General features: G+C 29.5%; 1 protein-coding gene and 1 non-coding gene across 2 annotated transcripts; one reads left to right on the top strand and one right to left on the bottom strand.

The window, feature by feature from the left end:
- Window positions 1–415: 415 nt before the first annotated feature.
- LOC133834445 (serine carboxypeptidase-like 11) lies at window positions 416–25,914 on the top strand. The gene is made up of 14 exons (XM_062264057.1): window positions 416–625; window positions 708–853; window positions 3,338–3,414; window positions 3,747–3,869; window positions 4,197–4,299; window positions 20,582–20,619; window positions 20,731–20,829; window positions 21,173–21,259; window positions 21,704–21,847; window positions 21,977–22,048; window positions 22,561–22,685; window positions 24,466–24,579; window positions 25,540–25,585; window positions 25,685–25,914. The coding sequence occupies exons 1-14, from the start codon at window positions 492–494 to the stop codon at window positions 25,766–25,768; spliced, it is 1,392 nt and encodes a 463-aa protein (XP_062120041.1). The 5' UTR covers window positions 416–491; the 3' UTR covers window positions 25,769–25,914.
- Window positions 9,996–10,102, bottom strand: LOC133780900 (small nucleolar RNA R71). The gene has a single exon (XR_009869707.1). It is a non-coding gene; the product is annotated as a small nucleolar RNA R71 (small nucleolar RNA).
- Window positions 25,915–26,810: the final 896 nt, after the last annotated feature.

The raw sequence follows: 26,810 nt of genomic DNA, 5'->3' as shown, positions 1-26,810 counted from the left end.
TTTTATACCGCTTACTACATTTTTTGTTTGGTACCAGAATTTTTCAAATAAAGATAGTAAAATTTTCAAACGCATTTTATCGAAAACTTAGAAAACAAAGCCTAGACTACTCCGAGTTTCCTTCAAATCTGTCCATAATAAAAAAAATTGATAACAACATAATCAATTAATCTATCTGTAAACATAACACTCATGTTATACTAACTAAATAAAAATCAGCCACTAGAACAAGTTTTTTTTTTAAATGGTGTAAAGCTAGTGTGTAAATATATGTTCATGAAACATAGGTTAAAAAAACACTGAGAAAATAATAGATAATATAATTGCTGGAGTGGGGTCTCTTTGCTTTTATTTATTTTAAAGAGTCAATGTACAATAACTACACTATTGTCTATTTCTACAACTACACTGGAGTGGGGTCCTCTGTCTTTGCTTCTTATACATATATGAAATCATAGATAGGCATTGAAATTCAAAGACCCAGATTAACAATGAGTAAAATTGCTCTTCTTTTGGTTCTTCTGGTAGTGCTTCGATCTGTAGAGGTTGAAGTATATGCTGCTTCTGTGGTCAAATATCTCCCAGGCTTCCGAGGACGACCACTGCCCTTTCATCTGGAAACTGGGTAAGCTTTCAACATTTTAGAGAGATTTAAGCAGTTTGACCCTATAATTATCTACAATATAACATAATTGTGGATATATTAGGTACATAGGAGTGGGTGAATCCGAAAATGTCCAGCTGTTCTACTACTTTGTCAAGTCAGAGAGGAATCCAAAGGAAGACCCTCTCTTGATTTGGCTCACAGGTGGCCCTGGATGTTCTTCCTGGTCTGGTTTCGCCTATGAAATAGGTAAATCTAATTTTTGCAACCAAAAAATTACTTAGTGATTTCAGTGCAACATGTGTACTGATTTTTGCCGCCAAAATAACTATTTAGTGATTTAAGTGCAAATTTTTAAATTATTTACTAAGTTTTACTGTAAAAAAGACTACTTAGTGCAACCTATTATACTAATTAATTTTCGACGCAAATTTTTACCATCAATTAATAATATATAAGACAAAGACTAATTGATGTAATAATAACTAAAAGGGGGAATTAGTGGCAAAAGCACCCAATGTTTTAAAAATTTTGTGAATTAGTAAAAGTACCCAATGTTTTAAAAAATTTGTGAATTAGTACCCAATCTTTTTTTTGTGGCAAAAGTACCAAATGTCAAGTTCTGTTAGTATCTATCAGTATCCACCCTAACAGATCTGTTAAAATCTGACTTGGTGTACCAACAAATACTAACAGAACTTGACATTGGATACTTTTGCCACAAAAAAAAGATTAAGGCGATGTTTGGTTGGAGGTAATAGAATGGAATGGAATAGAAAAAAATCAATTTTCATTCAATTATTTTGTTTGGTTGCATTTTAGAGTATTTGAATGTCATTCCAACATAATGATTCTTCCACATTTTTGGTGGAATGAATATTCCATTTGAAAATGGAAGGAAATACCTTATTATTTTTATTTATATTAATTTTTATTCCATTCCATTCATATTCATTTTCCCATTCTCTTTCATTTTTCATCAATTTTCATTCTTTCCAACCAAACGACACCTAAGTACTATTTCACAAGTTTTTTTTAAAACATTAGATACTTTTGCCACTAATTCCCTTAATTAAAATAACTTTTGTATTTTCACTAAAATATCTATAATAAAATAATATTTTTAAGATGTACAATTTTGTTTAAGAGTTTGTTTATGACTATTTTTTTATATCATGACTTTATTAATAACGAAATATGGTGTGACTTTTGCAAAAGCCTAAAATTACATGAAAAGGAAAAACCAACAAATTTAAATGTATACAAGGTAGAAGCAATGTGCAATGCACATTTGCTTAGTTATAAAGTTGTAAATATTGTCTATAATTTTAATAAAACATGTTGATTATTTTTTTTTTAAATATATATAATAAAATGAATTATAGTTCAGTAGTATATATAAATATTTATATCAATAATCTCTACATATATGATATCTAAACGCAAGGTTGACATAGATATATATTTACATAGCTACATGATATAGATATAAAATACAATAATATTTATAAAGAAACTAATAATAGAAATAAAATAATAATAGAAAAAGTCAAAGTGTAAACAGTAGTATACATGCATCAAATATTTTTAGTTTATAATGTATCTCACAATGTCCTTTGGTGAATTTGATGGAGAAAAAGAGCTTCAGTCACATGATAATAATCAAATTATCACACAAATTTATTAGATAAAAAAAATGATAGGTATGATTTAATTATTTTTAAATAAATATGATTTAATTATTTAAATTATAATAAAATATCTTAAAAATATTCTATTTTAATTAATTAATTAATTAATTTTAGTTTAAGTTTGTGTTTGTTTTAGTTTTTGAATTTGGCAGTAACAACAAAAGATTGTATATTATATGTTTAATATAATATTAAGTTTAAGTTATTAAATATATGGTTTTATTATTTTTAAATAATTATCAGTGTAAAATATCTAAAATAATATCCTATTTTAATTTGTTTAATTAATTATTTATTTAATATTACTTAAGTTTAATTTATGTTTACAATCTACCGTTAAATATATAAATATTCTATTAAATATAAGAATATTCCGTTAAAGTTAATGAAAAAAATCATTAATACAAACAAATTTCATTATCTATACACTTTTTATATTGAATAGATTTTAAAAAAATGTTGAACTTGAGAAAAGAAAATTATATTATCAACAGAAACAACTCATTCCCATTATAAATTTAATATGTTTTTTTCTTTAATTTCTTTTGTTTTATTATTAAAATATTATTAATTAACTACATTATATGAATCTACAAAAGGGAATATACTCATTTGGTACCCTATATTTTTGCAAAGTATCATTTTGGTACTCTCTGTTTTCAATAAAGCTCATATGGTACCCTGTATTTTAAAATCGTACATATTTGGTACCCTAAACTCAGATTTGATAGATAAAATTTTGTCAATTTAATTAAACTACTATCAATTATGTAAGTTACAAATTTAAATTTAATTACATAACTACATATAACTGATGACGATTTGATCATATTGACAAAATTTTGTCTATCAAATCTGAGTTTAGGGTACCAAATATGTACGATTTTAAAATACAGGGTATCATATAAGCATTATTGAAAACAGATAGTATCAAAATGATACTTTGCAAAAACACAGGGTACCAAATGAGTATATTCCCTCTACAAAATTTTATCATTTTATATAATAAAAAGATTAAATTTTATTATATTTACTCTTTTAGGTCCAATAAATTATAAGATTGAACCATACAATGGAAGCCTACCCACATTGGTTTTAAATCCGTACTCCTGGAGCAAGGTAGGTGAAAGGATTTATGATTATTTATAATTAATAATATTATATAGAGACAATTATTGATAGGGTCCTTATTCAAAATAAGTTATTTTGCACTCTAGTCTAATTTTAATAATTTTTTGTAAAATGATATCTCATAATTTAGTTAGCTATTAGAAAATTTACATAGGTGGTCGAAAAATTTAGACAACTGATCGAATTTTAGACAGATACCATTTTACAAAAAATTATCCAAAGTAAGTCAGAGTACAAAATTACTTAAAGAAAATAGTTAATTTTCACAAATTTCTCTAATTTGATAACATGTAATTTGGATGATATTTATTGAGTTACAGATATCAAATATAATATTTGTGGATTCTCCGGTTAAGGCCGGATTTTCCTATTCAAAAACTTCGTTAGCTTATCAAATTGGAGATTTCATTCAAGTGGACCATCTGGTTGAATTCTTCAAAAAGGTGAGTACATTTTTTGTGAATTGATTTATTATTGGTTAATTCTATGAATGTTGTAGTTACCTTTTTTTTTTTAGTTATGTATTGTGAATTTCTTTTATATGTATAAATTAAGTAGTGAAATTGAAAAAAATAAATAAAAATTAGTTGGTAGGGGTTACTTCTCTGATCTACATCATTAACGATAATACTGTTTAAATTTTGTGATAACAATTACAAAGATTTAGAAGCAAATTATTTTACTTAAAAGATATTTATTTCACAGATATTTACTTATTCTTTATTTTTTTATTAATTTTTCAATTTTTATTTTAAATAAATTGTGTGCAGTGGCTGGTTAATCATCGAGAATTCAAATCAAATTCATTATTCGTTGTAGGGGATTCCTACTCTGGCAAGATTGTCCCTCTCTTGACCCAACAAATCTCTAATGATATGCAAACAAATTAAACGGCAACCAAGAATAAAACGGTGGGCAAAGTAATATAAAATTACGAATAGAATTCTAAATTGGATTTTGATCAAAAAATTTTGAGCTAAAATAATAAACAATTCACTAAACTAATAATTTAAAACATATATTTATTTTTATTATTTTTTTAATTATCATATAAATTTTAAATAAATAAACAATATCATAAAATATGTTTAATATAATGCATGGTATTAAAAAATTATGGTAAAACATTGTCTATAATTTTAATAAAAACCGACTCACTTTTTTCTTCTTCAATATATAATTGAATAAATTACAGTTCTATAGTATATATAAATATATATATATTAATAATCTCTACATATATTGACATAAATAAATATATTTATATGACTACATGACATATATATAAATTACAATAATATTTAAAAAGAAATTAATAATACTATAAAATAAAAATAGTAAAAGTCATAGTGTAGAGTGTAGAATAATATATCTCGCAATGTCATTTGGTGAATTTGATGAAAAAAATAGCTCTAATCGCTTGATAAAAAATAAACTATCATACAAATTTATAAGATAAAAAAATGATATATAAGGCTTTATTATTTTTAAATAAATATGATTTAATTATTTAAATTATCAAAAAATATCTTCAAAATATCATATTTTATTTAATTAATTTTTGTTTAAGTTTATATTTGTTCTAGTTTTTTAATTTGACAGTGACAACAAAAAATTATATATTATATGATTAATATAATATTAATATTATACATGGATTTTAAATTTATGTTTGTTGTTAGTTTTTTTTTTTTTTTTTAAAAAGAAGTTTGTTTCTAGTTGATGGTAGATTATATTATGTTATATGTTTAATATGATATTATTATAATACGTGAAGTTTAAGTTTATGTTTAATTAAATTTTATTTAAGTTGGATGATGTATGGTTTTATTATTTTTTAAATAATTATCATGGTAAAACATCTCAAAAACATCTTATTTTAATTTGTTTAATTAATTAGTTATTTTATTTTATTTAAGTTTATGTTTACAATCTACTTTTAAAATATAAGAATATTATGTTAAAGTTAACGAAAAATAATAAAAAATAGTTAAAACAAAAAATTTCTATTATCTACACACTTATTATATAGAAGATGTAACGTCCTACTACCTTAGAGTCGTCACTAAGTGAGTTTCAAAACGTGCATTTAACTCGCTAATCGAGGTTTTAGGTCAAAAGTGTAATTAAATCATAAACAGTGAAATAAACTTTGAAAATAATTCCATTTACTATAAATCATTGAGTGGTTGACACTTGGGATCCCAAGAAACTGTTTACAAATATTTACAACATATAATTTACAAATTTAAGTCGACTAGACGACAAAATCTAAGTTTTAGTACAATCATCTCCCAAAACCACTGGACGTGGTAGCTAGGCAGGCCAAACATGTACGCACCGCTTCACGCTCTCCGTACTCGTGGTTGGTTGACTTTCTCCTTGCCCTTACCTGCACCACAGAGCACCCGTGATCCGAAGCCCAGCAAGAAAACCCTCACAAGCAGATAACATATGCATAACAAATACTTAGCATATAATCAGGCCACCAATAGGCTAAACACATACGGCCATGCCGTCCCAGGCGCTTTACCAAGCCCTGGGTTCGCGGTCCACACTGTGAGGATATCCCAGGTATCCTTTAGGGTCTCACCCTGGCAACTCGCACTCCACGTGCTCAACGCTGCATCCGGCCCCTTGCCGTACTCGGACTAGCACTCAACGTGCCCAACGGCGTTCCCGACCCCTGCCGACCTCGGCCTGCACTGTTCCCGGCTCTCGCCGGACATTCACCTTATCGCATTCATAGCATAACAAACATATACTAAATACTAACAAATTCAATCAAAGGGCTACGCCCTGCAATTCAAACATATTGGGCTCAGCCCTGCATACAAGCTCTATGGGAACAGTGATTTTCTTACCTGTGTCCCGAGCTCCTTAAGCACTGAACCCTCGAGCACGGTCCTCTAATCCGAGCCTCTCCGAGAACCTAGTCACAACACATAAATAGCATTCCCATTATTAACCAATTTAAAACATCTCCCGGAACCAATCCCGAGCTCTTGGGACCTCTCAGACCCCCACACAAGGTGGCGAAAGCGTCCCCCGAGCCCCCTGAGCAAAAGCCTAAAAACTGAATTTTCCCTTACCCAGAAATGGCCTAGGGGCGCAGCACTAGCCCTCAAGGGCCGCAGCGCCCAGCGTGGCCTCCTTCCCTGATGCAACCTAGCGCCGCGGCGCAGAAGAACAGGGCCGCAGCGTGATAACTCTACAAAATAGAGTTATTTTACCATATTTTATATGATAATTGTTGCTTAGTTCTTGAGTTTTTAATTAACTTATTAAGTTTTTATGTAATTTTTAATTTATTAGTCTTATTGTAGTTTTCTAGATTTTTATATGTTTTTATAGATATTTTATTATAATATGTTGTAATTTAATTTGTATTGTTAAGTTAGAAGTAAAAGTGTAATTCTTGTGAACTTAAATGCTATATTAAATTAAGTTATAATCAATATTTTTAAAATAATTAATATGATTTATTTATATTTGAAAATATTTGATTGTTATTTAATTTATTTTTATCTTGTAGGAATTATATTATAGTTTTGGAAAAAAGGAAGATAGAAGAGTGGCTTTTGTGAAAAGGAATTAGAAAAATTGGCACAAGGCCATTTGCTCCACTCAGCCCAGCCGTGGCCCAGGCCCAGCCCGCCTGTCCTCTGGCCCAGGCCCACACCACGGCCCAAACGCCCAGCCACGGCACTGTGCACTTCCACTCGGTTCAGCCTCAACATCAATGCTCCAGCTGCCTCAAGCTTCGCCAGCTGTCCCCAAGCCTCTCCTCCACGCCCAGCTGTGATCAGATGCCACTTCTCCTCCAGCCTTCCATCCGTACCAGTTGCCCCCCACACCATTCTTCAGCTGCCAAAATCCAGCAGCCCAATTGGGCCTCCAAAGGCCATCTGCCAGGCCCAGTGAGCCCAGCCGAATCCGCCTGGCACCCAGCAGCCTAAATGCTGCATTTTGTCATTTTTTTTTAGCCTAAAAAATGTCTAAATGTACCAATTGTCCCCTAGACTCAAAATGCCACTTTTTACCCATTTTCTATACACTTTTTACCCCAAAATCATCATCACTCCTACAATTTACCCCTATTTACCATATTATTATTATTTTAATCAATTTACTTAATTTAAATTGATTATTTTAATAATGTCATTTTGGCTATAAATAGGGGTTTTGAAGACCATTTTTGGTGTGCTTAATTTTTTGGTTACCATCTTTTTCTCTCATTTTCTCTCTACCATTCTCTCTTCCATTTGGGTTTTTCAAGAGCATTTTGCAAGTATGTATGTCATTTATTTTGTAATTTCTACTCTAGTTATGTGCTTCTAATCTTTTTCATAAGATTATTAAGATCATGATGAAGCAACTTGTAACTAGGTAATATTTATGTTGTATGTTGATTTCCCTTGTAATGCAACAAAGTCTATGGATTTTTCTTCTTCATATATTTCTTTCATCTTAAATATCTTGTATTTTAGATTGTTAGAACATATTTACACTTTGTTCTTCATTAGTGCATAAACATAATATTCTTTGTGTAAGATGTGTCATTAAATTGTACACATCCATGCTTAGAACAAAAATATTATGTTTTGCCTTATAAATAATGTTCATTGATTTATTTGTTATTTCATTAGATTGATTTACACTAAATGCTTTGAAATTATAATTTTGAAAAGTGAAGAAAAATCCTATCTTTTTATAAGAAATTTGTGCTTAAAATTATAAATCTTTTTGGAAAATGATAGTTTAAAATATTTTAACTATCACTAAAACTTGGGAATCAATATACTAATAAATATTATTAAACTTACATTTTGTGGATTCTAGTATCTTAATAATCTTTTCTTTTAACACTTATTTTCAACTCATTATTGCTTTATTTTTATTCTCTTAAATAGCTTTATTTTTCAATCTTTTATTTTATGTTCATAATATTAAAACTCATCAATCTTTGGAACTAGGTTAGAATTTATTACTTTTGATTTAAAATAGTTTCATTTTTCGATTTTAGACAACTCCTTTGGGTTCGACATCCTTGCTTACGATCACTATTTTATATGGACGATTCGTGCGCTTGCGATATATAAATTTTTAAACATACCCGTTTTGGGTTCATCAAGTTTTTGGCGCCGTTGCCGGGGAGTTGCAAGAGAAAAGAAACAAAAATTATCTCAAGGTTAGTAAATTCTTCTACTAGTTATTTTAATTCTTGCACTTAAAAAAAAAAAAAAACCTAAAAAAATATATATCTATAAAAAAAAAGATAAAAAGAAAGTTGGGACGGTTCAACCACCCATAAAAAATATACTTATATTTCTATATTTATTGTTTTTTTTTAGTGACGGCACTTGTGCCTCCTATCTATCCTTTTAAATTTTTATAGTCGATGGCACTTGTGCCTCCTAATTTTGTTGTAATTTTATTTCTTTTATATCTTTGTTAGTTGACGGCACTTGTGCCTCCTAACCTTTGTGTAATTTTCTTTATTTATTTTGTTGTATTTTTATTTTATTTAAATTCCGCAAATTACTAGTTGATGGCAATTTTGCCTCTTAGCTAGTTGATGGCAATTTTTGCCTCCTAGTCCTCTATCTTATGTTTAAGTTGATGGCACTTGTGCCTCCTAGTTTTTACCTTAATTTTGTTATGGTTGATGGCATGCTATGCCTCCCTACTTTTGCCTAAATTTTAGTCTTATTTAATTTTTTCCTTATTTTTCTTTGTCTTCTTTAATATTTTAGTGTAATATTGTGAAAAATACTTGAAAAAAAAAAAAAAAAAAAACCTAAATCTTGTCCTTTCACCATAAGCAATTTTTGCTTAAAGGAAATTTGAACAAAATTCCCATCCGCCTCTACTAATTAACCTCGGGGAGTTGTTAGTAGTGCGCGAGTAAGTGGAATCAAATAGGCCTGGGGACAAGTAAACCATAAGAATTATATTGTTGTGAAATCTCTAAAAATTATAAGTATGCTCTGTGGTTGCAGTTTTAACTGATCTTCCACATCAGAAAATTGCTTGTTTGAGATTATCCTTGTTGCCTTGTTTGTGAAAATTGTATGCATCATTGGGAACGTAACTCTAAAAAACGATTAGTAAAAAGACGTTTATCTTTATTTGAAATTGAAAGTGTTAGTAAAAATTTGAGCATCATGGAACCTATTGCTAATATTGTTGATGAAAATGTTGTGCCTGAAAAAACTTTGCTTGAATATTTTGCACCTATTTCATTTAATGCTCCTTCGTGCATTGTTTTACCTACAACTTCTGCTACTCATTTTGAGCTTAAACCAGCAATCATTCAATTGTTGCCATCTTTTTATGGGTTAGATAGAGAGGATCCTTACATGCATGTCAAAGATTTCTTAGAAATTTGCTCAACATTTAAATTTCAAAATTTTTCTGATGAGTCGGTCAAACTAAGATTGTTTCCTTTTTCATTAAAAGACAAATCAAAAGCTTGGTTAAATTCCCTTCCCACTGGGTCTATAACTACTTGGGATCAACTTTATAATAAATTCTTGTTGAAATTTTTTCCAATGTCTAAAACTGATAGTCTAAGGAGAGAAATCTCCGAGTTTTTTCAAAAAGATAATGAAGAGTTTTATGAATGTTGGGAAAGATTTAAAGATTTATTATTAAAATGTCCTCATCATGGTTTTGAAAAATGGAGACTTGTAAAATATTTTTATGATGGTTTGACTCCCTCTAATCGTCAAATGATTCAATCTATGCATACTGAAAATTTTTTAAAATTTCAAGGACAAGAGGCGTGAGACGCCCTTGAAGATTTATCTGTCAATTCACAACAATGGAATTATTTTGATCCTAGGTCTAGGTCAACTAATTCACCAAAAAGAGGAGGAAGGTATGAAGTAAAAGAAGAGTTAGACTTAAGAACATCCTTAGACAAATTAGCGAGAAAAGTAGAAGCTTTAGCCATAAGCCAAACTATAAACTCTCCAATTCAACCTAGAAAAGATGTTTGTTCTATATGTTCTAGTCCTTGCCATAATGCCCAATCATGCCCTTCCTACCAAGAAGCCTTTTCTGAGGAGGCCAATGCACTTCATACTTATGGGAAACCAAATGATAGCCCATTTTCGTCCACCTACAATCCAAATTGGAGAAACCATCCGAACTTTTCATGGAGACAAAACCAACCCCAAATGAATCAAGGGAACCAATACAACACACAAAACCAAGCTCATGCCCCAAAAAATCAACCATATCCGCAACAAAGAAAACCTTCCTTAGAAGATACTTTACAACAATTTATGCAATCCACCCAACAAATCCTACAAAATCAATCTCAATCTATTACCAAACTCGAGACACAAGTAGGACAACTCGCCACTGCTTTAGCTGATAGAGAAAAAGGAACATTCCCTAGTCAACCTATCCCTAATCCAAAAGGTCAATATGAGATAGGAAAGTCTAGTCATAATGGAGAAGTCAAATCAATTTCAACTCTTAGGTCTAGAAAGAAAATTGTCAAACCCGATTACATACCCGAGGTTGAAAACGAAAAAGAAAAAGAAAAGAGTCAGCCTTCTAGTTCTAATCTCAATGACTCATCAAACAAAGAAACTCCAATCCATCCTTTTATTCCGAAAGCCCCATTCCCACAAAGATTACTTCCAATTAAAAAAGGCGGCCAATATAATGACATCTTAGAAGTTTTTAAACAAGTTAGTATCAATATCCCTTTCTTAGATGCCATTAAACAAATTCCTGCCTACTCTAAATTTTTAAAGGATCTTTGTACTGTTAAAAGAAACACTAATGTTCCTAAAAAGGCATTTTTAACTGAACAAGCTAGTTCCATTATTCAATATAAGAGTCTTGTTAAATATAAAGATCCTGGGTGTCCCACAATTTCATGCATTATTGGTGATCATTTTATTAACAAAGCTTTACTTGATTTGGGTGCTAGTGTAAATTTATTGCCTTATTCTGTTTATAAGCAACTTGGTCTTGGTGAGCTAAAACCTACCTCTATAACTCTTCAATTAGCCGATCGTTCTGTGAAAATTCCTAGAGGCATTATAGAGGATGTTTTGATAAAAGTTGATAAATTCTATTTTCCTGTTGACTTCATTGTTCTTGATACTCAACCTGTGGAAAATATGCATGCTCAAATTCCTATCATTTTAGGTAGACCATTCTTAGCTACATCTAATGCAAGCATAAATTGTCGTAATGGTGTTTTGAAATTATCTTTTGGAAATATGACTGTTGAATTGAATGTTTTTAATGTTGCTAAATCTGTTGAGTGTGAAGAAATGCATGAAGTTAACATGATAGATAGTATTTGTGAAGATGATGGAAATGACTTACTTGATTTTTGTGAAAAATACTTTGGTATAAACTTGCATGTTGTTGACTCTAATGATGATGTGAATTCTTTGGTAGAGCCTATACCCTTAAATGAAACCAAAGTTGAACCTTTTTCACCCTTAGATCATGTTCAATCAATTTCTGAGTCTCCAAAGTTAGACCTTAAACCTTTACCAGAAAATTTAAAATATGTTTTTCTAGGAGAATCTGAAACCTTACCTGTTATCATAGCATCTGCTTTAGATAAAGAACAAGAAGATAAATTGTTAGATGTCCTTAGAAAACATAAAGAAGCCATAGGTTGGACCATTGGAGACATTAAAGGAATTAGCCCATCCATATGTATGCATAGAATCCATCTAGAAGAGAATGCTAAAACCTCTCGGGAATGTCAAAGAAGGCTAAATCCAAATATGAAAGAAGTAGTTAGAGAAGAGGTCATAAAATTGTTAGACGTAGGTATCATTTACCCTATTTCTGATAGTCAATGGGTTAGTCCAGTTCAAGTTGTGCCTAAGAAATCTGGGATCACGGTTGTTGAAAATGAGAAAAATGAATTAATCCCTACTAGAGTACAAACGGGGTGGAGAGTGTGCATAGACTATAGAAAGTTGAATAATGTTACTAGAAAAGACCATTTTCCATTACCTTTCATTGATCAAATGCTTGAACGATTAGCTGGCCATGCATATTATTGCTTTCTTGATGGGTATTCAGGATATAACCAAATCCCCATCGCCCCAGAAGATCAAGAAAAGACTACTTTTACATGCCCTTTTGGGACTTTTGCCTATCGTCGCATGCCTTTTGGATTATGTAATGCACCTGCGACTTTTCAAAGGTGTATGATTTCGATTTTTTCTGACATGGTTGAAAGATTTCTTGAAGTATTTATGGATGATTTTTCTGTGTTTGGTTCTTCCTTTGATGAATGTTTGCATCATCTTTCACTTGTGTTAATTCGTTGCAAAGAGAAAAACCTTGTGCTTAATTGGGAAAAATGTCATTTTATGGTTAAAAAAGGAATTGTTTTAGGTCATGTAATATCGTCTGAGGGAATAGAAGTTGATAAAGCTAAAGTTGATCTTATTTCAAAACTTCCCCCACCTAAAACTGTGAAAGAAATTAGATCATTCTTAGGCCATGCCGGTTTTTATAGAAGATTTATAAAAGACTTTAGCAAAATTTCTCGGCCTTTATGCCATTTACTTGGAAAAGAAAATGCTTTTGTCTTTGATAATAATTGCCATGTTGCCTTTGAAAAATTAAAAAATTTGTTGACTACTGCACCCATTATTCGACCTCCTGATTGGAAAATACCTTTTGAAATAATGTGTGATGCTTCTGATTATGCTATAGGTGCTGTCTTAGGACAAAGACTTGAAAAAATACCTCATGTAATTTACTATGCTAGCAAAACTTTAAATGATGCTCAATTAAATTACTCCACAACCGAAAAAGAATTGCTTGCTGTTGTTTTTGCATTGGAGAAATTTAGATCTTATTTGTTAGGATCTAAAATTATTGTTTATTCTGATCATGCTGCATTAAAATATCTCTTATCGAAAAAAGATGCTAAGTCTCGTTTGATCCGTTGGATCCTGCTTTTACAAGAATTCGACTTAGAAATACGTGATAAAAAAGGATCTGAAAATGTTGTTGCTGACCATTTATCTAGACTAGTTGTTGAAACTATACATGATCCCACTCCTATCACTGAAACTTTTCCTGATGAACAATTGATGTATATTTCTTCATTGCCTTGGTATGCTGATATTGTTAATTATTTGGTCACTAATGAAATACCATCTCATTGGTCTAAGCATGATAAATCTAAATTTTATTCTGAGGTGAAAAACTTTATTTGGGATGATCCTTACTTGTTTAAATACTGCCCTGATCAAATAATTAGAAGATGCATTCCAAACTGTGATCAATCTAAAATCATATCTTTTTGTCATGATCATGCATGTGGAGGACATTTTAGTGGTAAGAAAACAGCTGCTAAAGTTTTACAATGTGGTTTTTATTGGCCTACTATCTTTCATGATACATATGTTTATTGTAAAGCTTGTGAATGTTGCCAAAAGTTAGGAAGTTTAACTAAAAGAAACATGATGCCTTTAAATCCTATTCTTATTATTGACATATTTGATGTTTGGGGCATTGATTTTATGGGACCATTTCCTAACTCTTTTGGTAATCTTTATATTCTTGTTGGAGTTGATTATGTGTCTAAATGGGTTGAAGCTATTGCATGCCACACTAATGACCACAAAGTTGTGCTTCGGTTTTTAAAAGAAAATATATTTTCCCGTTTTGGTTCACCACGTGCTATAATTAGTGATAACGGTACTCACTTTTGTAATAAGCCATTTGAACATTTGATGAAACAATATGGCATTACACATAAAGTCTCAACACCATATCACCCACAAACTAGTGGTCAAGTTGAAGTGTCTAATAGGGAAGTTAAGCACATTTTAGAAAAAACTGTGAATCCAACTAGGAAAGATTGGTCCTTAAGACTCACTGATGCATTATGGGCGTATCGTACCGCGTACAAAATGCCCATTGGCATGTCACCCTACAGACTTGTGTATGGGAAGGCGTGCCATTTACCTGATGAGTTAGAACATAGAGCCTTTTGGGCAATTAAGCAGTTAAACTTTTCTTTAGACAAGGCAGGTGAAAAACGAAAACTTCAACTAAATGAACTAGACGAAATTAGGAATGATGCATATGACTATTCAAAAAAGTATAAGGATCGCATGAAATTTTACCATGATAAAAATATTTTGAGAAAAGATTTTTATCCAGGTCAGAAAGTCCTTTTATACAACTCTCGTTTGCATTTATTCCCGGGAAAGTTACGCTCTAGGTGGTCCGGTCCTTACATTGTTCGTATTGTTTTTCCACATGGAGCTATTGAAATTGAAAATCCTAAAAATGGTGATATATTTAAAGTTAATGGACAAAAATTAAAACCATTTTTAGAATTAAAATCTGATGAAGTGGATGAGATACTCCTTGAGGACCCTGTTTACCATGCTCTTTAATTCCTATGTGATCTTGATAACTTGTGTTTTATTTGTATTGTTGTTTTATGTGTGATTTAATTTTTGTTAGTTGTATCTTGTTCTCTCTTCGCATTGCACAATATCAAGGTACGACCATTCTAAACCTTACACTCTTGTCAATTTTAATTTATATTTATATTTTGACACATTGAGGACAATGCTTAAATTAAGTTTGGGGGTATCGAGTTTTATTGTGTATGTTTGTGTTTTATTTATGTTATTTATGTTTTATTGTGTATGTTTTGTGTTTTATTTATGTTATTTATGTTTGTTTGAAAAAAAAAAAATTTATTTATTTATATGTTGTTGATTTGTTAATTTTTTTTATTTATTTGTTCATTTTCATAAAAATTCAAAAAAAATAATAATATATTAAAAAAAAAAATTTGGTGATATTTTTAATTTTCAATGATAAAAATCCTGATTGAGTTTGAATTTAATTCTCTTAAAAATATGAATAATTTTTAAGCTTTGTTTTTAATTATAGGGTCAATTTTGCTTGTAACAAAAATTACATTTTTCATAAAACATTCTTATTTCCTATAAGTTTAAGTGAAAAATAATTTTAATGAAAACCTATTTTCTAAAAGCAAAATTGACAATTTAATTAATTACATAAGCTTAAATTTTATTCATAATAATTTCTGAGATTTATTTTCATTGTGCAATTTTTGAGAAAATCATTTTTATATCACCAATAAAATATATATATATAGATATGTGTATTTTAATTTTTCTTTTGCTTGAGGACTAGCAAAACTTTAAGTTTGGGGGTGTGATAACTCTACAAAATAGAGTTATTTTACCATATTTTATATGATAATTGTTGCTTAGTTCTTGAGTTTTTAATTAACTTATTAAGTTTTTATGTAATTTTTAATTTATTAGTCTTATTGTAGTTTTCTAGATTTTTATATGTTTTTATAGATATTTTATTATAATATGTTGTAATTTAATTTGTATTGTTAAGTTAGAAGTAAAAGTGTAATTCTTGTGAACTTAAATGCTATATTAAATTAAGTTATAATCAATATTTTTAAAATAATTAATATGATTTATTTATATTTGAAAATATTTGATTGTTATTTAATTTATTTTTATCTTGTAGGAATTATATTATAGTTTTGGGAAAAAGGAAGATAGAAGAGTGGCTTTTGTGAAAAGGAATTAGAAAAATTGGCACAAGGCCATTTGCTCCACTCAACCCAGCCGTGGCCCAGGCCCAGCCCGCCTGTCCTCTGGCCCAGGCCCACACCACGGCCCAAACGCCCAGCCACGTCACTGTGCACTTCCACTCGGTTCAGCCTCAACATCAATGCTCCAGCTGCCTCAAGCTTCGCCAGCTGTCCCCAAGCCTCTCCTCCACGCCCAGCTGTGATCAGATGCCACTTCTCCTCCAGCCTTCCATCCGTACCAGCTGCCTCCCACACCATTCTTCAGCTGCCAAAATCCAGCAGCCCAATTGGGCCTCCAAAGGCCATCTGCCAGGCCCAGTGAGCCCAGCCGAATCCGCCTGGCACCCAGCAGCCTAAATGCTGCATTTTGTCATTTTTTTTTAGCCTAAAAAATGTCTAAATGTACCAATTGTCCCCTAGACTCAAAATGCCACTTTTTACCCATTTTCTATACACTTTTTACCCCAAAATCATCATCACTCCTACAATTTACCCCTATTTACCATATTATTATTATTTTAATCAATTTACTTAATTTAAATTGATTATTTTAATAATGTCATTTTGGCTATAAATAGGGGTTTTGAAGACCATTTTTGGTATGCTTAATTTTTTGGTTACCATCTTTTTCTCTCATTTTCTCTCTACCATTCTCTCTTCCATTTGGGTTTTTCAAGAGCATTTTGCAAGTATGTATGTCATTTATTTTGTAATTTCTACTCTAGTTATGTGCTTCTAATCTTTTTCATAAGATTATTAAGATCATGATGAAGCAACTTGTAACTAGGTAATATTTATGTTGTATGTTGATTTCCCTTGTAATGCAACAAAGTCTATGGATTTTTCTTCTTCATATATTTCTTTCATCTTAAATATCTTGTATTTTAGATTGTTAGAACATATTTACACTTTGTTCTTCATTAGTGCATAAACATAATATTCTTTGTGTAAGATGTGTCATTAAATTGTACACATCCATGCTTAGAACAAAAATATTATGTTTTGCCTTATAAATAATGTTCATTGATTTATTTGTTATTTCATTAGATTGATTTACACTAAATGCTTTGAAATTATAATTTTGAAAAGTGAAGAAAAATCCTATCTTTTTATAAGAAATTTGTGCTTAAAATTATAAATCTTTTTGGAAAATGATAGTTTAAAATATTTTAACTATCACTAAAACTTGGGAATCAATATACTAATAAATATTATTAAACTTACATTTTGTGGATTCTAGTATCTTAATAATCTTTTCTTTTAACACTTATTTTCAACTCATTATTGCTTTATTTTTATTCTCTTAAATAGCTTTATTTTTCAATCTTTTATTTTATGTTCATAATATTAAAACTCATCAATCTTTGGAACTAGGTTAGAATTTATTACTTTTGATTTAAAATAGTTTCATTTTTCGATTTTAGACAACTCCTTTGGGTTCGACATCCTTGCTTACGATCACTATTTTATATGGACGATTCGTGCGCTTGCGATATATAAATTTTTAAACATACCCGTTTTGGGTTCATCACGGCGCCCCTTCGCGAACCCAGAATTCTGAGTTTTTTTATACGAATTTTTCTACCGCAAGTGTACGGTGTATTGCAATATAGTTTTAAATTAAAAGATGTCGAACCCACAGGGATTAAATATTAAATTCACTAATTACTATTACTGTTAAGTCTATAATTTTAATTAGAAAAGCCAATAAATAAATTAACAATAAAATAAAGAATATGAAATAACAAGAAAATCAAATCTAATGCTCTTGGAAAGTGATTAAATAAAAGATAAATGTACTAGAGTAATGATTTCACTATTCAATTATGAACTTGGTTTCTTTATTATCCTAATTAGTTCTCCTCATTTGTAATTTCAAGAATTCTAATATAATGCATTTATCTCTCTCAAGCATATATGCAATTAATCTCAATTAATCAATATGATATCTCTATTCACTATTAATTAATCAAGACGTCATTAAGCAATAGTTATTCTAAGCCAAATTCATAGAGTTCAAGGAATCTCTCAATCTCACAATCACTCTATGTCAAATCTTCTTATGTCCAATCTACGTTTATCTTTCTCAAGCATAAACCCTAGATTTCAATTCACAATAATGATGGCCAAACATTAATATGAGAAAATTAAATCAAGAAGATATGAACAAACGAGAAGAACTTCATAGAAATAATAATAAAAACCACAATTCAATAATCAAATAGATTCATCTAATACTCTAGCACAAAAAGAGTTTAGTTCTCCATTACAAACTAAAAATGAAAGGAAGAAGAAATAAACTAGATGTAATGGTGATGATCTTGATGATGTCTAGCCTCTTCTTCTTCTCCAAGCCTCTAATCTCTGATCTAATCCCCTCCAAAACGTCCTTAGACCCTAATTAAACTTTTCCTTATATATCCCTTGCAAAAAGCCCTCTTTTTCCCTTCAAAAATCGCAATTTAAAATTTCCGTACGGCTCCCGGCGCTGCAGCCCCTTAAACAGGCGCTGCTGCGCCACAAATGTGCCAAAACGAGCTCTCTGTTTCAGACAGGCGCTGCAGCCCTTAAGGATGGCGCTGCAGCCCTAATTCAAGCCAGAAATAGCGATGCAGCCCCTGAATATGGCGATGCAGCCCTATTTCACGAATTTTTTATTTTTCTTCGTTTCACTTCCGTTTTGTACAAATTTCACGCCACTTTTCCTTGGACCCTACACAAACACAACACAAGCATAAAACCAAACAAAACACCCTAAACACCTACAAATTAGATATAAAATGACACTAATAAGTGAATCTAAAATTCACTTATCATTTTTCCCCAACATTTTCTCGAGCCAAAACACTCCCAAATCAATACCAAGACATACCTAAGTCTCAAATTCAATCCAAAACCCCATATAAAGTATCTAACAACTCAGAAACATCAACAACAAGCCTAAACACACAATCAAATCCCCAATTCACAAATTGGCTTAAAACTTTATAAAACTTAAACCAATAAACCAGAAACTTGAACCACAGCAGCTAATACATAACAGAGATACATAAAACCCTTACCTCAAGTAAAAATTCGCCCCTGAGCCTTCTCCAAGTCCAACTCCAAGCAAATCCCTCTTATTCCCAAACTGAACCTAGGCAAGCTTCATCCCCAAGAATCTACCAAACAGCCACACATATCAGTTGTTAACCTTAATATTTCTCTGCAGAATTCAATCAAGATACTGAATATAACTTACCTTTGAGCCTGGGTCAATCCCCCAATTCCCAGCCTTGAATCCCTTTAACTCTAGCCTAGAATCCTTCAAAACCAGTCACCTTAGAGAAAAAGAAAGAAAGCATCGATAGAGAGAGAGACAGAGAGATTAGGTTCCCTTTTTGTTCTTCTATCTTCTTTTGCTAGCTGATTCTAGAGTCCCAGCCCCAAAATTGAGCTTATCCATCTGCCTAAAATGACCTCAATACCCTTTAAGCTAACTCAAATTCTCAAACCCTTCCAAGGGCAATTTTGTCTTTTGACACACCCCGCTAAATCCTCAAGTGTACCTAAAAATCCCCATTTATTACTCTCGACATGTCTAAACCATTGTTATTGCTAACCGCTATTCAATAATTCCCGATCACCTAATTATATTCCCGAAGTTCCCCTAGGCTCCTCCCGAGCCGGGTATTTAATCCCGTTGTGACTTTTAAACTAATTAGCTCCCTAGGACCGTCTCGGAACGTACATCACAAATATATCACCGTTATATCAACAACATCACATATATTTCATTTATGCCCTCAACGGGCTAGAATTACCAATTTTCCCCTAACAACCAAATGGGGCCCACATGCATATTTATTTCACTTAAACATGCATTCTAACCACATATTCATTAAATTCACATAAATTAATACAGTTTAACAATTATTGCCCTCCAGACACACTAGTCAAGGCTCCAAGCCTTATTAGCGAATTTGGGTCGTTACAGAAAAGATATATAATATATATAATTTTCTTCCATCACGTCTTCACACTCCTAGTCATATATATAGTCACATGTACACAAATAAATAATAATGTGATATGATTTATAACCATCAATTTTCTGGTCTATACTTTATTTGGAAAAATATAAATAGTCAGAAATTATGCTAGTTATTTAATTGTAATTTTTAATACCTATTTTTTTAAGTGTGAGTTTGTGTGGATATTGTGACATGATTTATAACAATCAACGGTGTATTATCTTTATTTATTTATTTATTTTGTTTTGTTATGTTATGGCACTTAGGTGGTGTCGATTAATTATTCTTAACACTAAGAACATCTCTAATGTAGTACCAATTTTTTTATGTATTAACACGCACTAAAATTATGTCATATTTGACATAAAATATAACATAATGCAAATTTGCATCAACATTAAACAATTACTTTTATGTCATTATTATTATTATTTGAGTATACAATTCATTATTGACATTAATTGGAGAACAATTATAAAATTTTTGCTAAATAAATATATTTATAGATATACTAATTCTGGCCATGGTGCAGGTATTGTGGAGGGCACCCTACGACCTATAGATCTTAAGGTTTCTAATAATGATAATAATTATACATAATCAATTTTTTTTCTTTGAAATGTTTTCTTAGAACATAAGAGTTTTATAATGAGTAGAAACTGACAAATAGAATTGTTTTAGGGATACATACTAGGGAATCCAGTGACAGATCCATCAAGTGACAATTACAGAATCCCCTTTGCTCGTGGAATGTCACTTATTTCTTACGAACTCTACAAGGTAAATATTACTTTTTGTTTTTTAATATACAAATTAATTAAATACATACATTGAAAACACTCTACTTATTCAATACTTCCAATGCTTATTAGTTTTAATTTGAGAATTGTTAAGGGGCATCACTGCCACTGGTGCCCAACACTATAAGGAAGTGACGTACCGCTATAGGTGCAATATACTATCGGGTCCCACATATTTGAATTTAATAAATATTATAGAATATCGCTAACCAATCCATGTGTTGTTGGACAACTTAAAATATCAAATATCAACGCTCATTTTAATTTATGCTATTCAAGAAACAAGCTCACTGTCAAAACACAAATTTTATACATTTTTTCAGTCTTTAGAGAAAAGTTGCGGAGGAGAGTATAGGGACATAGATCCCAGCAATTCCAAGTGTCTCAAAGCTTTTCAAACTTATGAAGAGGTATGCAATATATGTATATATATATATGGGTGCGCTTTTAATGATTACTATCCATGGATGATTACTTTAATATTAATCATTGAATTAAGATCAATGATCTATATTTATAGTTGTTAATTAATATTTCTAAAAATAAATTTTTATTTTTTCAAATTTTTTGAAGAGTTATCTGATGAAAAATGTGTATTTATTATGAAAATATAATATTGTAAACTTTTTACTTTTTCAAATAAATGTCAATTTATAAATATAGCAAATATCTCTCATTAGTTGTAAACAACATTAATTATAACAAAAAAATAACTAATTTCAAAATTAATGTAGAAAAAAAATATTTACCTATCAGTTACTTCCTATACCATGTCATTATATTGTTAATTATATATATACTCTATTGTTCATATACAAGGCTAATTTATTTAAACAATTTCTACTTGATTACAGTGCACTTCAGGAATTTTTATGAAACAGATTTTGGAGCCCAACTGCAACAAATCTTTTACAAAACCACAAAATAATAATAAAATTAGAAGTGAAAGGAGAAGATGGTTGCATTCTGATACGCCAATTCCTGAGTTCGGTTGTCGAGTAATACAATTAAGAAATTGAGTTATATTATTATTATTACGTGGTTTTGGTTTAATTAATTACAAAACAAAACAAAACAAAACAAAAAAAAGCTATAGAAATTTGACTTAATCGTTTTCTTGTGCATAGGAATATGATTATTTGCTTGCCAGTTATTGGGCCAATGACAATAGTGTTCGCCAAGCCCTTCATATCCATAAGGTAAGACAAGACAATGTATTATGTCATGTCATAGAGTGTTATAATAGCACCAAATTTTTATGGAGAAATTTAAATTTTATGTGAGATTTTGTATTTTAATACTAAAAATCACTTAAAATATAAAAAAATTTACATTTTGTTTTAGTAATTCTCAACATTTATAGTACACTATTCATTATTTAAACATTTTTATTTATTAATATCTCTTCTTTTTTCTTATTATTTTGTATTTCATTTATATTTTGAAGTAAATAAAATTATTATATTTGATAAAAAAAATTGAAAAGCTAATTTTTTAGATATAGTATATGGTAATAGTTAGTTTGTAAAATAGAAAAAAAAAATTGGTGATGAATTTTAAAAGATAGAATAAATGAGTTATTGTGATCCTCTTAGAATATGTACTAAACAAATAATATAAAATTTAATTATAGTTTGATTATTGTTATAATGAAAAATGCAAAACATATAGCATGACAAAGGTTTATTTTTCTTCTTTTGATGTTGTACAGGCAAGTATAGGAGAATGGAATCGATGCAATGCCTACATAAGAAACCATTACACATATGATGTTTATAGTGCTGTTATGTATCATCAAAATTTGAGTATTAGAGGCTACCGATCTTTAATATACAGGTACATTTTATCATTATTAATTTTAAATAACAAACCTTTTACAATTAGATAAATAATCAAACAAAATACTAATTATTTTTCAACAGAAAAATTCAAGGGTAGCTATATTTTAATACCATTCAAAAACGGTACAAAATGATCCTAGCTTCTCTCATTTGTCATATTTAATATTATGTGTTTCTAATTGGGCACTGCTTAAAGAAATAAGTTAGTGTCTTGAAAAATAAGCAAAAGTAGACCCAAATAAAATCATTGAGACAGAGTGATGGCGACAAACCATTATAGCACTCTCAATGTGTGATATAAAATAACTAAATAGGTAAAATTATACAAAAATGAACTAAAATGAGTTTTCAGTAGATGTTTTATCTTTCAAAAAAATTTACATTCATCTATAGTATATAGCTATATTTGTAATACACTATTCATCTATGTAAACATATAATATTAGTTTTTCATATTCTCTCTTACATTATTCACAAACACATAAAATCACACACAAATATATATATGCTCTTCTCTCTCTTTCTTTTTTTCTTCTTTTTTTTATATATTTATATATATAGTTATATACCTAGTAAATGAGTTTTATTTATATTTTATAATATTATTATATTTCATTTTAATAAATTTTTATTGTTATTTTTTTATGGGTAGTATTATAATATAATTATGTGATATGATATATAGGTAGATTTTTTAAATATTAAAAGATATTATGATATTATTGATAGTTAAAGAAAATATTTAAAATTAATAGAAAATATTTAAAAATATAGTATTTAAATGATATAAGAAAAAATAGAAAAAATGATATATGATGTAATGTAAAAGTTAGATGTAAAATAGAAAAATATGTATTTTGGAGATGTATTTTAAAAAATGGAGTAAATCATCATATATAAGTTGATGTTCCGAAAGGATTTTATTATATTTTTTTTTTAGAAAAAAACTACCATTATTATTAAAAAGTACAATAGTTATAATTGGTATATCAACCATACTTATTACAATTCTAGTGTAAACCTAACTAAGAAATAACAAACTAAGTTTTACCGAGAAAGTTGATATATAAGTATAAGTAAAAGAATTGGCACGGTAGCTTATCATTTCTTATGAAACTGCATTATTCTCAATATATAGCTTTTCTGCCAAACTACAAAATACATTGACAGACTTAAAACTGTAATTAAAATAATCATTTCCAACCAAAAAAATTAAAAAAGATTGGGAGGAGGCATTTACACTTAGAAAAATAGGAATATAGAAGAATATTCTATAATTGTTTGCATGTATCATTTCTTTCTTGTTTGGAATTGATTTTTCATTTGCTTTTGAAATTTTTAGATGTTTAAGTTCTATAGGAAATGTTTCTTCCTTTTGTTGTGTGGGTGTACCAGTGCACTCTCTTGGTATTTTCTTGGAATGTGAATAATTTTTTCCATTTTTTTTATAACTATGTATTTTGTAGTTATTTAAAACACTTTATAAATTTTTGAGAAATTAAAAATAATTTATAGTATCAAAAACAATATTTAAATAAGTTACTTTCTACACTCATAAGAAAAATAATTACACCTATAACAAAATATTTGAACCTTATTTTCGATACTGTAAACTATTTAGAATTTTCAAAAAATTATATGATGCTCTAAATAACTACAATATACACATTCATAGAAAAAAAAATTATTCACATGCTGAAAACACAAATTATTTTATTATAAAATAGATTCTTAAACAAATAATAATTTTTTTTCTTTGGTAATTTGTTGACTAGTGGAGATCATGACATGGTAATTCCATCCATGTCAACTGAAGCATGGATAAGGTCTTTAAATTACTCCATTGTACAAGATTGGAGGCCATGGATTGTTGAAGGTGAAGTTGCAGGGTAAGTATATATATATATATGGAGTGATTGTGGTATGTTCTTTTTTTTTTTTGACGTGTAGGTATGTTTTTTTTTTCTTATATTTTTGGTAAATAGATCAGTTGTAACTCTAATTTTTTATATGACAGAGTACACTGTAGTTATTTAGGTATTCTGTAAATATTTTAAGAAATTCTAAATAATTTAGAATGCAAAAAATAGAATTTCAAATAGCATATTTCACAAGCGTATAAAAAAACATGCACATGCACATGTGCAATAAACTATTTGAATCTACATTTCGACAACATAAATTATTCAATTTTTTTTTAAACTTTACAAAATATTTTAAGTAGCTACAATATACCTCATCATATAAAAACATCCGAGTTACAATATACCTAAAAAATGATGTCCCAGCAAGTACATACCATAACATCTTTCTCTATATATATAAATCATTAATAATGTATGTATAGTTTTTCTTTTTATAATTATTTTTACTGACATAATATAAATTAGGGTTTATACCTTTTTGGACCCTGTGTTTTTTCCCATTATCTATTTGGACCCTGTGTTTTGAAAAATTATTTTTTGGACCCTATGCTTTGTAAAATGGTTAAAATAGAACCCTAAAGTCAATTTTGATGAAGAAAAAATTGAATACAATACAGTTTTTAAGCATAATGATTTTATTTTTGTTCTGAATTGTTAGTTTGGTAAATTATTTGTGATTTTAGTTGAGAAAACATTGACTAAAATCGGGTTTAGGGTTCTATTTTAACTATTTTACAAAATATAAGGTCCAAAAAGTAATTTGTCAAAATATAATATTCAAACAGATAATGGAAAAAAACACAGGGTCCAAAAAAATATAAACCCTATAAATTATAACTCAAGTCTATCAAGATAGGAATAATTAGTTCTTTTGTGGAGTTTCTGAAAATAAAAAGCTTATTAAAATATTGTTAAATTGGACAGATACACAATGAGTTACTCCAACAAGATGACATATGCAACTGTCAAGGCAAGATTTTGTTTTTCCCTAATTAATTTGATCTGATTAAAAAAAATGTGTATTTATAACAATAACACTATTTATTGAATTTGGTTTGAATATATGCAGGGAGCAGGGCATACAGCTCCTCAGTACAAACCTAAAGAATGTTTCAGTATGTTTGAAAGGTGGATCAATTATGAAACACTATAATGCATTTAGCTTAACAATTGTATTAAGTATTTTAATTAAAAGGTACCATGCTCATTAATTATAGTTTATGATAAAAGGTTGTATGAAAAACTTATTGTGTATTTTCGGTCCTTTTCTAAATAATAAAAGATGATGGATATTTTAGAATTTTTATAGAACAACTGTTTAAAATTAGTATTTGAAGAAAATAGAATAGAGATTACAAAATAAAGTTTATATATTTGTGAATCCCATTGACTGAAATTAAATGAGTGTTTGCGGCATAAATACATAATATTTTTAATGTTATACACATATATTTAATTTTTTTTCGTCGGCAAAAATATCGAATGTTACGTTTTTCTTACTTTTGTCACTACCAGGTTCCTTAAGTGGGGAAGGTGGACATGTGTAGGGCCCATATCCAATTCTTTTATTTCCAAATTTAAATACTAACTTAATTACAAATTACATTTAGAAAACTTAACAATAATAACTTTGAAAACAATAATAGTTTTTTTATAAAAGAAAAAACTAAATAATTAGTTGATGAAATAAACTAACAATATGTAACGCCCTGGATAGCCAAGACCGTTACACTGTGTATTTATAAAGGTGCAGGATTTGTTAATCAAGTCATTTAGTTAAAAACGTGTTATTGAGATCATGAATGAGCTAGGGTTAAAAGGGTTTTGGTCTGAAAAGAAACTTTTCATATTATTAAACATTTTAAACATGGGATCCCAAAAGAAGCAACATTTAAAAGTCTGTTTACAAAATGTCCAGTGTACCGACAACCACTAGTCATTCTAAAGGCAAAACAGATGTTTATGGTTCTCCTGTCCTTGTCTCCCCTCAACCGTGGCGGCTATGCAGTTGTTCATGTACATTTTGCTCCCAAAACTCTCTAAATCAGGGCTGATCAAGATTGCTCTTACCTTTACCTGCACCACGAAGCACCCGTGAGCCAAGGCCCAACAAGAAAGCGTAATATCATAACACAAGTACTGATAATAATCATAAACCCTTTAAGCATGTTTAAACATTTAGCAATCCCTAATAA

The sequence above is a fragment of the Humulus lupulus genome, chromosome 5 (assembly GCF_963169125.1).
Source record: "Humulus lupulus chromosome 5, drHumLupu1.1, whole genome shotgun sequence".
Classification (NCBI taxonomy): domain Eukaryota; kingdom Viridiplantae; phylum Streptophyta; class Magnoliopsida; order Rosales; family Cannabaceae; genus Humulus; species Humulus lupulus.
Note: the sequence above shows the minus strand (reverse complement) of the source record. Positions and strands in the feature narration are given on the sequence as shown.

Coding starts and splice junctions, on each gene's coding strand:
- LOC133834445 (XM_062264057.1), top strand. CDS start 492: ATGAGTAAAATTGCTCTTCTTTTGGTTCTTCTGGTAGTGCTTCGATCT. Junction 20,620..20,730: donor TACGACCTATAGATCTTAAG/GTTTCTAATAAT, acceptor GAATTGTTTTAG/GGATACATACTAGGGAATCC. Junction 22,049..22,560: donor AAGCCCTTCATATCCATAAG/GTAAGACAAGAC, acceptor GATGTTGTACAG/GCAAGTATAGGAGAATGGAA.